The 14135-nt window shown below is 36.6% G+C and overlaps 1 protein-coding gene across 1 annotated transcript; it reads left to right on the top strand.

Annotated features, from left to right (window-relative positions):
- Window positions 1–7874: 7874 nt before the first annotated feature.
- LOC143603788 (uncharacterized) lies at window positions 7875–13971 on the top strand. Its single transcript, XM_077080488.1, has 10 exons — window positions 7875–8013; window positions 9132–9215; window positions 9287–9655; window positions 10191–10326; window positions 10396–10558; window positions 10656–10784; window positions 11478–11672; window positions 11741–11863; window positions 11955–12041; window positions 13093–13971. The coding sequence occupies exons 1-10, from the start codon at window positions 7875–7877 to the stop codon at window positions 13969–13971; spliced, it is 2304 nt and encodes a 767-aa protein (XP_076936603.1).
- Window positions 13972–14135: the final 164 nt, after the last annotated feature.

Below are 14135 nucleotides of genomic sequence, written 5' to 3'. Positions count from 1 at the left end.
TGGAAGATTAAAGTAAAAAAGGCGATCTGACAAAGTCCCAGTACAACAAGGAGAATCTGTGTGAGCAGTATAAGTACCTATTACATGTGATTATTCATTTCCTTGGTGGACGTAATGGTGGATTTGACGAGTGCAGGATCATGCTTCAATCGGCTTTTGTTGCTATTATACTCAACAAGTCATTCAACTTCTCTAAACTGGTGTTTTATCACCTAAAGGAGAACTGTACTACTTGTCAGCATAAGTTATTGATGTATACACACTTCATACTAGGGGTGTTCAAATTCGGATATCCGAACATTTTGGATAGTTGATTTCACTGTCTGAATTCGTATCCGAAATTTCAGGTATCCAAAGTTCGGATATCCAAAATTTTGGATATCCGTTCGGATAGTGAAATGGATATCCGATTCCAAAAAAATAAGAAAAAGGAAATTGTTTCAATATGAAAGTAAAGACTCAGATCCGTTTGTCAATCAAAGAAATCAATCAGCCGTCCACCATGGCTCTTAATTGAATGTTGATAAACACCACAGGTCACCGATGAATCGATAACCACTATTACCATATCAATCGACAACCGCCGGCATCTGAATCGGTAACCAACACAATCCGGCGGTACGTCAATAGCCACCACCGTCCACCGACGAGACGTGGGCATGCAGGTCGAAGATCTGATTAATCGAGTCGTTGACTGATACTAGATGGTAGCGTGTATTGAAAGAATGAAAAGTTAAAATGGGTTTAAGATCTGCATTTGGGATATATATATATATATATATATATATATATATATATATATATATATATATTATAAATAATTTTAAGAAAAACATAAATTTTCGGATATTTCGTATATAATCTGAAATTTTTCAAAATTACTATCCGAATCCGAAAATTCGGATATCCGAGATTCGGATATCCAAATTTTGGATATCTGAACTTTCGGATATTTCGGATTCGGATTTTCGGATATTTCAGATTCAGATTTTTTTGAACACCCCTACTTCATACAGCTAATCATTGACCATCTAGACCGAATTTGGTGAAAGACCCAACTATTATTGCTGATTTATTGGTTCTTGAGCATATGAATGAAGACACGATGAGACGTGTGAGAACTTATCATGGTCAGACGGTACAGACAAAACCGAGATACAAGAGATTGATTGGTCATCTAGCCAATGTTGATTATGAAGCTCTACCTAATGATCGTTGGATCCATGAAGATTCGGATCCAGAACGTGAAGGTTGTGGTGGTGGTAATGATGGTGATCAAGGCATTGCGGTTGCTACACGTAAACGTAAGGCAAAGGGCAAGGCGATTGTTGTTGACAAGCCTGCCAAAATGAGAACCCAGAGAGGTTCTAGAGTTGAGATTGTGGAACGCCAATCACAACCAAGGGTTGTGGTTATTCCTCCACGGGTTAATGTAACTGTTTCAAAAGCTCCAGTGGTTACTACTCCTACGAGTACCCCGGTTTTTACATTATTGACTACAGCTTCCATTGATCCAATATTTGCATCAATTCCTTAATCCATGTTGTCTACGATGCCATCTCCTCAATAAATTATAGCAATAACGAGTCCATCTCTTTCTACAAGACCGACGCAAAGACTTGATTTCTCATTTATGTCTTTCAACATACCTAAAGGTCCAATGCAGTTGGTTTCTCCTTCGTTCTATACCATGCCAGTTCAATATCATATGTTTCAGTTATTTAATTTGATCCGTATGCAAGGAAACCAAATTGAGGAGGATAGACAGTTTCAGGAACATATGAGAGTCAAAGGCAGATGTTGAGAGGTTCGCGGTTTCTACAGAGAGAGAACCGGGAATTAAAAGCCCTGGTTACAGCTCAGGGGGGAAAGATTTCTAAACATGATGAAATTATACTTCAACTTGCATGCAAAGACGATATGCTCAAGAAACTAAAGGATAAAGATGATGATAAAGATCCCGAGGCTGGAGGATTTGATCAGCAATCAGAAGTTGGTGCTTCATCATCTGGGAATGTTGCAGTCGAAAGAGATTATGATAAATAGATCGTTTCATATAGTGATCCTACTAATGTGCGACCTGTGAATACCTTGAAGGTAAAGATGATATTATTTGTTGATGAACAGGGGGTTATCATGAGTATGGTGGATGCGGATGATATAGAATAAGGTGAATTTGATGACCACTCGTTGACAAAGGAACAAATCGCCTTGCTTCTGGGTTTGAACGAGGAGGCGATGGATAAGTTGGAACAAGAGGACGATATTGAGGTTATGGATACAGATGAGTAAGGTTTGACACGAGTGTTCCGTTTGGGAACATATCGTTTAGTTATGATAAGGTGGAAGTTGAATTCGTGATAGCTGAGGAATAAACTAACATGTACAATCATACTAATTCTGATGAGGGAATTCCATTTTTCACGACCGAGCATTTTAAAGCAGCTGAAGAACGTTTGTGTAAAGATAAAGAGAAAGAAAAGGGGAATAGTAAATTATTTGACACTGAGACTAGGACTTCTAATGATGGGATGTTCACACACAATAAATCGAAGATGAACAAGATTATTGAGGTGTTAAGGTATGTTGAACGAGAAGACGATGTGCAGTCGAAAGCTCGTGCAACAGCTCATCAAATGAAGAAGTTTGTCGTTGCGAAAATGGTAAAAATGTAATATATTATCGTGGATGTACGATTTTTATTTTAAGGTATGTGTTGTAATATATGAGAACAACGTTCAGTACATTAAACATATTACTAACGTGCTGAAAATGTCGAGATGGGACGTACGAACACTTGCTAATAGACCATTCCTTAACCGTGGTGGAAATCAATTGGCGGGATGTGTCTATCAGCATCTGTTACATGATGTAAGTTATGGTTTCAAGTTTTTAAGCCGCATGTGCCTACACGAAAGTATATCGACGATATAGATCCACGCGCCGGCTAGAGAAAACTTGTGCTTAATGTAAAACCGCCTCGCACAATGAAGAAAGTTCATGTTAAGACGTTTCCACAAAGTCTTTATAAGAAATTCAATAGGTTGTACTTCGACAACAAGACCAGTGAAGCTATGATCGTCTTAGGAACGTGCTTGAAGACGGAATTTATTAGGGTGATCGACCCTATACCTTTCGAAATCTGACAACGATGTATTATTCAAAAATCTGATCAGATGAACGAACGTCAAAGATAACGAGCTAGCTATGCATTCCAACGTGTTGTCCGTGCTTTTCATGAGTTTGGAATTCATAGTTGTGAAGGTTGGAAGATTAGCCAATTTATAAAGTAAAGACAAAGAGCTCGAGATGAGGGGGAGTTTGTTGATACATGTTTCTGTGTCTCGGTGTTTGTTTAACGTATTTTGGAGTATTTTGGTAAATGCCTATGCCCATTCGCAATAATGTAAGGCTCATTCGTTAGAGTAGCTAATAATGAAAGGGTCCCCGTGTTTATTCGTGTTCATTCGTTAGTGATTTAACGAATGGAATATCAGTGTCTACCTTTTCATGATCTACTATTTCTGGAACACTAGCATAATCATCATGAAATGGAGGAGGAATTTCTACAAATTCTAAACATGCTTTATCATTCTTTTGTTGATTATTATTAACCTCAATGATTTCATTCCGTAGAAATGAAGAATCTCTAAGCTTTCCTAGTTTATTCTTCAGTTATAATATCTCATTCTCAAGTTTTGTGATGTTTTTCCTTAACTTTAAATTTCTTGAAATTGATTCTCGATAAAGATCAATTTAACAACCATTTCTACTTTTAGATTATGATTACTATCCGACAAAGCTTTAATTTTCTAATTTGTTTTTTCTCAATTTTTAACCGCCTGTCGATAGTTATCACGAACCATTGTTAAATCATGAACTAGTTGATCATTGTAATAAGATGATGACTCCAGTTTAGACTTTAATTCACCACGATGAACACACTCTTATTCATTAACAAAATATTCAATTACATTATCCAAAACAACAGTAAATATTTAGAAACTTTTGAACTAACCTTTTCTATATTTTCCATGCAGGCAAAGTTTTCCTGTTGTTCAATACTTGAATCATCTGAAACAGTTTCAGTCTCCGATTCATCACTTTCACCAGTCAACTTGTCACCTCTAGCATCTTCAATATTCTCGTGTCGCTCAAATAAAGCCAAATTAGCTTGATTACAATTAGGTGAGTTACCTAATAGTCTTTGAGACCAATCAATTCCTTCATTAGATATCAATGCTTGTGACACACCAGTCTTCATATATTCACCCCCTATTGACTTCTCTTTTGACTCAGAGTTACTGTATTTGTTATTTGAACTCTTTTCCTGAGTCTGGGGTCTCAAATGTTCTTTCTTCGGTCTATCACATTCCTTAGCGAAGTGACCAAACTCTTGACAATTATAGCATTTGACCTTTAGTTTATCAAATCCAATTATCTTGTTCAAAGTTGGTAAGTCCTTCCCTGTTCTTTGCATAAACATTTTCGCCTTCCTTACTATCATAGCCATGCTCCACTTAAGATCCATAAACTCAAGATCATGTGGATCGATCTGATCATAATCTTCATCTGTCAGATCACTTGTAGCAATCTTGCTACCCATCAACTGTTTGTATGATGTCATGAAAGCACACATGGAGGCAAATTTTTGTTCAACCTCTTTCATGTTTAATTGTGGTAGTTGTGGAATCTGAGAGCTTGCACAAGCAGAAGAAGTACCAGATCCAGATGTCATAAAGCATACATTATGACCAGAATTAAAACCATGTGAAATCTCTTGTTCAGCTTAAGAATCGAAAGCATTGATTGGAACATAATTGCTGCTCATAGGAAGTGATCCTCCATACCAAGTAGGGTCTTGATTGTCCTTTCAGAAATTTTGACATTTCAAGTCATATTCTCTTTCTTCGATCTTTTGAACGAACTCCATGGTAGTGAGATCTTCATTCTTAAAGAAATTATTCTCTTTGAGAACCAACAGAAAATTAGAGTATGAAGACGGTAGTGCACTTGTCAAAGTATCAATTTGATCACTTTCACTAGGTTCCATCTTGATATTCTTCATTTCAACAATCAAATGACAAAACCTCTTCAACGTCTCATTTACCGTTTCACCTTTCAAACGACAATAGTTTCTGAATTGAAACTTTAGCTTTAACTTCTTGTTGTCCTTGGTATTACCCATGCTCCTCATTCACAATTGTTGGAATAAGGCAGCACAGATCTTGATGCTACTAACTTGGTGAAAAATATTTTCTGGCAACACCATAGTCAAAGTAGTATAAGCTTTCGTCTCTATCTTAGAGGCTTTCTTCTCTTCAACTGGTCTAAATCCAATGTCTTCTCAGTATAACTGGTAGAAGCCTCACCAAACAACGGTTTTTATGTACAACATCCAAACAATGAACACAGTCTGGATGAACGGAACCTAAATATGCTCAAAACCTTGGTTCCCACTTGGCAAAGTCACACAAATTCATGAGCTTCGGGCATTTAGTATGAGATCCGATCTCAAGATTCATGTTCAGCATTTGTTGCATAAGGGCATTTTAGGAAGCCAAAGCATAGAAGTTTGCCATTTTGTGAAAATTTAAGGATGAAACTTATTAAGTTTGAAATTTTAGGGTATAAACAGACAATCTAAGAAAGTTCAGGATAACGAATGAGATGTGTAAGTTTAAAGAATGTGTCTGGTTTAGGTAACGAATGAACAGTAACAAATGGTATTGTTCAAACGAATAAGAAATCCACAAATGTGTTGACGAATGAGATTACTATCCAAACGAATGAGACACACGAATGAGTCATAATGAATGAATTCAACTGTTCAAACGGATGAACAATAAGAATGAATATAGCGAATGTGATTAGTGTAGCGAATGAGGTTATTAAGAAACGAATGTGACACTATAATAGCGAATGGGTTGTTAGATCTGTTTGACAGCTGGCAAAACAGTTATAACTGCATCATGAATGAGCAGTTGGTTTTAACGAATGGGCATTCAAACAATAATGAATGCACATTCATATCTTCAAGTATTTTTCCAGATTCATACTCAAATCAAAACCAAATCCAAACCACATAAAATCACATCAAACTCATCCAAAATTCTACCAAATTCAACACTTAACCACTCAATCTATTGGTCTCATAATTCCAAACAACCACAGATCAATCCAAACCACAAACACTATCCAAATTCAATCCAGTTGTTACTTAAACTCAGTCAAAATCAAACTCTTCCTGTTCAAAATCAAACGAACAATTTACAATGAATTAATACAATTAATTGATCACAGATGATCCAGACATCATAGTTATCAATCCTAACATCAATTAGAGTCCAATTATCATGATTGAAACGGTTAATTGATTGATTTTAGGTCAGAACAGTTCAAAACTTGATTTCAATACAATTAGTTACAATTATCAATAAGTTAGTACTTCAATTGATGAAAATAACAATCCTAATAGTGATTCAATCAGACACAGGCTCTGATACCACTTGAGAAACCATGTGTTATCGATTGTTATCGTGGATATAGTCTGTAGATATGAGATACGATTAGAATACGTTAACTATGTGTACTGTGTGTGTTGAGAGAGTATTTCAACAGAGTAACGAGGCTTAATTGATAATAATAAGAACTCTTCTTTTACACGATAAGTTACAGGGGATATATATATATAAGAGATGACCTCATTCGTTATACAGACCATAACAAATGAGAGTCATTCGCTATCATATGTTATACTCATACACGTTACTATAAAGAATCGACACATTCGTTGGTTCCATTCGTTAACATCACTAACAAATGAACACGGGGACTCACTCGTTATTAGCTACTTTAACGAATGTGCCTTACATTATAGAGAATGTGCATATACATTTACCACAATACCCCTATACTTTATATTAATAACAAAAATACGTTAAACAAAGACCGAGACGTAGAAACGTGTATCAACACATTATGTTTTTTCCGAATTTTAAACTTATTTTTTAGGGTTTTTTATCAGAATGAGGATACGAGTCGATTGATGTAAAACAAAACGTGAAACGATACTCCAAACAACTTATTTTTTGTTAATTTGAAGTCAAAATACCCGATTTGAAGCACTAATCAAACCGTTTGGAGTATCGTCTCGAGCTAAGTTTTACATCAATCGACTCGTGTCATCCTTCTTATCAAAAGCCCTAAAAAATTAGTTTGAAATTCAAAAAAAACTTAACGCCGTTAGGTTTTTTTCAACGAGCGACCATTAAGGCCAACTTTTATAAATTTAAGACCAGTGATAAAAATAAACTGAGTTGAAATTTTTATCAACTAATAAGATTGAGTTGAGAATTTAAATTATTAAAATGCAATTTACCATTTTATACTGTCGAAATTTAAGTGAATTTAAGAGAATAGTTAGGAAACACAATTTAATAAATAAAAACGTCACGTTAACCGATAACAACAAAAATATAAAACATAAAGTAGATGAAGATTTAAAAGAGATTGATTTACTGTATTAAAAAAATAAAAAATAAAAAAAGTATTGGGAATACGTGAAGTGTACAACAAAGACAGTAGGAGACACACGTTTACATTTCCCAGGAAATTAATTCCGCTGTCCAGGTGGCCGTGCTTATTGTACACCCAGTGGGTCCCACCATCTACTCTTCTTCTTCAACCAGCTTCTTTCTTTGACTTTGTTTCTACCTCTCATTCACCAAATAATAATAATAATAATAATATTTTTCTTTTCTTTAATTTTTTCACCAACACACACATACATATATGTATGTGTAGATAGATACAGAGAAGCTTTTTGTTGTGTTTGTTTGTTATTGAGAAAAGACAAGTGAAGCGGTTATGTGATGGGCGGTTGCTTGTCGACGCCGGATAATTGCGTGGGCGGTGGAATCAGCTCCCGGCGGCGACGGAAGAAAGCACGACGAATTTCTACTCGTTTTTCCGGTCAATTGCCGTCCGATCGTCCATCGGCTAATCCTAGAGGTTCTCTCTCTCTGTGTATTGGTTTAGATCTCCATTTATTGTTTTTTGGGGGGGGGGGGGGGGTTATTTAGTTAAACGAACCAACACCAATAATCTATTTTTGTTGAACACACGCTATGTTTCTTCATTTATGCTCGTGCGTACGTCTATGTTCGTTTCATTTTTTAATAAATAGTTATATTTATATAAATATAAATATAAACATACTACGGTGCGGACTCTTTTAAACCACTATTCATGATCGATATTTTGAATGAATGATGTACATTTAAACTACTAATTTATATGTGTTTTTAGATAAATTGTGATGCATTATTCGGTTGTGCTCATTAATGCTAACTTGTGTTCATCAATTATGTTCATCTGTGTTTCTTTAAGTTTTAAACGAACGAACATAAACTAACACAAAAATGCCCATTTTAAACGAACACAAAAAAAAAAAAAAAAAATTGTGTTCGTGTTCGGTTAAAGTTAAATGAACGAACACGAAAATGCCCTCGTTCGTATCCTTCAGTTCATATATTGGTGTAGTTGAATATTCACGTTCTTTCTAATCATTGAGATTGTCTATGCCTCCTTCACTTCTCAAAACAAATATTAACACTAAAATTGCAGTTATTTAAGGCGATTAGTGATTTATACATTTTACACTAACTTGGTAAGATTTTGGAAAACACAGTAATTGTTAGTATCAGCTCCTTATGAAGCAATGTTGCAAAATTCAAATTCAACTCTTTCAAGATATTATTATGAAGTCTTATGTGTCTCTTATCCACTTCTCTAAATAAAATTTAACATTAACATTGCATTATTCAAATAAACACTGATTCTCATAATTAGAGATTTACACTAAAATGTAAAGCTTTTGGAAAACATTATAATTAGGGAAAAATATTTTGTAACTAGACTAGTAGCCTAAGTTATGCCTCTTTTATCTTAGGTCTCTTTATGACTTGTTCTTTTTTCTGTATAGCTGGTCCATGTAGAAGTCTGCTAACTAAGATCAACTCCTTTTAAGGCATTGTTGCAAAATGCAAATTTAACTCTTTCAAGATATTATTATGAAGTTTTGTGTATTACTAGCTTACTAAGATTTACCTTTTTTTATCTATTAACAGGGAGCACTGATGAGTCTTGGTATGATTCTGCAGCAGTTCTTGAATCTGACTGCAGTGAAGAAGATTTCCAAAGTGTTCTTGATGGTACTCTTTTCTATTTCATTTTCGGTTATTAACTAATTTTAAATATTATCTTAAGAATCATTATACATCAGATGTGGGGTCGTTAAACGGCTCAGAAGGTGCTTCAAGGGCAAGCATAGCTTCTCTCAGGGATGTTAGTCATGGAGATGGTGCGTACCCAGAAGAAACGAATCCCAAAATTAGATCTGACGGTCCTAATGAAATCACACCCGTGTATCTTGATGAGATATCGTCTTCTGTAGATGATAATACTCATGGAAGGGAAGATGGTTTGTTGGACTGTGGAGTCATTCCCACCAATTGTCTGCCTTGTCTTGCTGCTACGGTTCCTCCGCTTGAGAAACGAACATCGTTAAGTTCTAGCCCACCGGGTGCACGGAAGAAGGTTGTACATAAACTTTCATTCAAGTGGAAAGACGGGCATCCAAATGCGAATATCTGTGAGTAATATACTAGCATTAGATGTGTAAACTACTAAACTAGTCAAGCCGCTCGTTAGCTACTTGAGATCGGCTCGCTAAAAGCTTGAATTGAGCCCAGCTTAAACGAGCTTGAGCTAGCTTGCGTGCTTGATTGAGCCTATTATTTTATGACATTTATTTAGTATATTAAATATACGTTTTTATAATAACCGTTATTAATATATAAATTTATGATAAAATAACCACATAATTTATCTTATGTAAGATATAAAAATTATAGTTAAAGTATAAAACTGTTAATATATGTAATTTAATACATTATAAACGAGCCGAGCTCGAAAAAAACTCTCACGAGCTGAGCTCAAGATTTAGAAATAGAGTTCGAAACGAAATGAGTCTAGCTTGAGCCTAGATAAACTCAGGCTCAGCTCAGCTTGGCTCGTTTATACCCCTAACTAGCATGTATATATTATTTATGGACACATAAAATTGACAAAAAAAAAATAAAAAAATTACCAAAAATTGAACCTTTCTTTTTTTCATTCTTTTTTAGTTTCTTCAAAGATGCAGCTGCAAAGACCAATAGCAGGTTCACAAGTGCCTTTATGTCCGATAGATAAGAAAGTGCTTGATTCTTGGTCATATGTTGAACCGAAGACTTTTAGGATTCGCTCGGAGAATTATTTGAAGTAAGTGTTAGTTGCTTATAATGTTATATAATTATATAAACATGTAATTGGTTATGTGAATGTTTACAGGGATAAAAAGAAGGAACATGCTCCTAATTATGCAGCATATTATCCGTTTGGTGTTGACGTGTTCTTATCTCAAAGGAAAATCGATCACATTGCTCGGTTTGTTGAGCTTCCCGCTGTCGGTTCTTCTGGAGATTTACCTTCTATTCTTGTTGTAAATGTACAGGTACATTCATTTATTCATATTTGTGAGTTTTAGTCTTAAAAGTGACATTTTTAAATACTTTTAATGTTGTGATACTTTTTAAATTGTGGTTATAAAGGTTCCATTGTACCCGGCTGCATTTTTTCAAGGGGAAATAGACGGTGAAGGAATGAATATCGTTTTGTACTTTAAACTTTCTGATGGTTACTTGAAGGAACTTTCGTCCCAGTTTCAAGATAATATGAGGGTAAGAATCACCTATCTATCTTCATATGTATAACATAATATTATAAAATAATGAAAACCTCCTTAGGTATTATGGACTATTAATTAGGCTTCTAAACGAACACGAACGAAGCATTTTGGTGTGCGTTTGTTTAACTTTAGCCGAACAAACGATCAAACGCGAACATTAAATGAACAAAGTTTTCTTGTTCGTGTTGGTTCGTTTAGAAATGTCCATGTTCTTTTATGTTCTTTCATTGACAGTATAAACCAACGGTTCACGAACGTAAACAGACGAACAAAATTGAAGATGCATGAACAAACATAACTTAGCAAAACCCAATTAACTAAATGTGAGTTATTAGACCTAGACTAAATTGTTATGGGCCTAAAAATTTGAATAAATATAAGTGGAATAAATTAAGCGTAAACTACGAACATAAATGAATGCTAACGGGAGAAATAAAGTGAGTTTTTTGAATGAAAATAAACAAATTTCCCTCCGAGTGATTAGTGAATGGTTAAATGAATGTTTGGTCCGTTTACTTTGGTTCAACCATATACAACGAGGATAATTAAAGAGGAACCCTAATAAAATCATATCTTCTAATTATGATAGAGATGATCACAATAAATGCCAACTAATATATTTTATAAAATAGTTATCCCTTCACCAGTACTTATTCTATAGTTTTCATTTCATTTTATGATATAGAGGATTCTAGATGATGAAATAGAAAAAGTCAAAGGTTTTCCTGTTGACACACTCGTACCATTTCGTGAACGGTTGAAAATAATGGGTCGGGTTGTAAACGTGGAGGACCTTCAGTTGAGTGCACCTGAGAGGAAGCTTATGCATGCTTATAATGAAAAACCCGTGCTTTCACGCCCACAACATGAATTCTACCAAGTGAGTTTCCATTTATGATTACTCAACAATTTAAATATTATATTCAATATGAACATACTATTTTACAGGGTGAAAGTTACTTTGAAATTGAGTTGGATATGCATAGATTTAGTTACATCTCCCGAAAAGGGTTTGAAGCGTTTCAAGATCGACTAAAGAACTGCATTTTGGATGTGGGTCTCACAATCCAGGCAAGTATTAGTTCATACACACGTTACAGGATTGGGTTTTTCTTGTTTTGTTTAACGTTTTTACAGGTCGACTTTATAAAAATTGTGACAGGGAAACAAAACAGAGGAGTTGCCAGAGCAGATATTATGTTGTGTAAGGTTAAATGGTATTGATCGTATGAGATACCACATGTTGGCGGTAAATCAAGAGTCGATATGATTAGTTTGTTGATAATGTAAGTGTCCAAATCAATATTTGATTATTAACTTAAGGTTTTTTCATCCTGTTATCTTTTTGTGGATATGGTGTTCGGGTGCATGGGTCGTGCTGGTAGCACATATTCGTGAGGTGGGTTTGGATTTGTAGTAACGGTTTGGGGTTGAGGTGACGGGTCAAAATGAGTCACTTTAACAAAATGAGCCTCAGGCCGGTTTTATTTTTCGCCACTACCATTGTGATCATTGGGCCCATTACATATTAGAGATGGTAACGCAAATGAATACGTTGAGTTAAAAAAATGACTCTCTCTCTCCACGGATTGTGTCGTGGCTCGATTTTTAATTAAATCCCCCAATTGCAAAATCACCACCACCGTCGCATAAACCCTATGTCAATTGAACTCCGATCTCGTTGGTAGCCTGATACGGGCTCAAATCCACAACCGACCCAACTGAAAAAATCCATGGGCCACGCAAAGACCCTTCTGATGACTCCTTTCATTCCTTATGTGAGAAAATTGATCAACTCATCTCACATAATTCTGAAACCTCTGCCCAAACCCAAGCTCATTCTGAGGCCCAATTTCAATCTCTACAAGCTGCTTTCCAACAGCAAGTAGAACTCTCCAACAAACTACTTTCCACCATCATGAAAGACAAAGAAAAAGAGATACCAAAAAACCTTTCCTTCGGCTCTTTTGTTCCGTCCCTTACGGACACAAACAACCATCGTCAACTGAAAATAAACCTGCCCATGTTTGATGGTTCAAACCGTTGGATTGGATTTTCAAGCCAACAATTACTTCAAATACTATCGCATCCCTGAAACCGAACGAGTCGCCTTGAAACAATTCTACTTCGCTGGTGAAGCACTAAGTTGGTACAAATACTTAGACAATAACGGGCTGCTCGGGACTTGGTCCGAATTCTCCCGCGACTTAGAGTTGCGGTTTGGTCCATCCACATACGCAAACCATCAAGCGGCCTTATTCAAACTAAAACAAACCTCAACTGTGACCCTTTATTAAAAGGAGTTCGAGAAACTATGCAATTGCATAGTCGGCTTGCCCAAAGAAGCACTCCTAAATTGCTACATATCCGGCCTTACACTCGAAATTCAATCGGAACTCGCCATCCTTAAACCAACTTCTCTACACCAAGCCTATGGCCTCTCAAAATTGGTGGAAGACAAACTAAGCCTAGCTAACCCACCACCATGTCAACCTAGATCTTACGCCACTGCTTCGACTCCTTCAACAACCACAACCACTGCTCATGCCTTGCTACCCAAACCAACCCAACCTCCGGCCTTGTTACCAGCCCCAAACACCACTTCACAATCCTTACCCACAACCCGTTTGTCCCCCGAACAGTTGCAACAACGACGTGCGGCTGGACTGTGTTTTCGATGCCCAGAAAAGTACGTACCGGGACATCGTTGCAACCCCCCTCAATTTCTTCTCATAGTCGACAATTTGCCCGATGAACCACATGCAACTCCGGTTCCTATACTTGCGGATTCGCCTACGGTTCCCTATTTTCTCAGCCTTACACCGGCACTCTACTTTGGGTTCGCACCATCAACTTCCATGCGGCTTACCGGTTTCATCCACAAACGCCCGGTTAATGTCCTTGTGGACTCGGGTAGTACTCACAATCTCATCCAACCCCATATGGCCACCTTGTTACAGGTAGCCGTCCAACCCACTGTGCCATTTCCGGTTCTCGTCGGCAATGGTGAGCCACTTCAATGTCAAGGCTTTTGTCCGACGGTTCCGCTTTGCCTTGACAAGTCTGCTTTTGAAGTGCCACTCTTTCTGTTTGCGTTCAAAGGTTACGAGCTCATCTTGGGTTACGAGTGGCTTCGTTCCTTAGACCAATCATTGCAGATTTTTCGGTTCCGTCTCTAACGTTCCGTCACAACAATGAGACGGTAACCTTGAAAGGATTACCACCGCTAAACCCCATCGCCCCATCTACGGTTACTATCAACGACCTTGAGGACAAGGTCGATTCTCAAGGGGTGGGCATTGATACGGGCCCAAATCCACAACCGACCCAACTGAACAAATCC

The sequence above is a fragment of the Bidens hawaiensis genome, unplaced genomic scaffold, assembly GCF_021521415.1.
Source record: "Bidens hawaiensis isolate Kalapana, Puna unplaced genomic scaffold, B.hawaiensis_p1.1 tig00062707_1, whole genome shotgun sequence".
Lineage (NCBI taxonomy): Eukaryota > Viridiplantae > Streptophyta > Magnoliopsida > Asterales > Asteraceae > Bidens > Bidens hawaiensis.
Note: the sequence above shows the minus strand (reverse complement) of the source record. Positions and strands in the feature narration are given on the sequence as shown.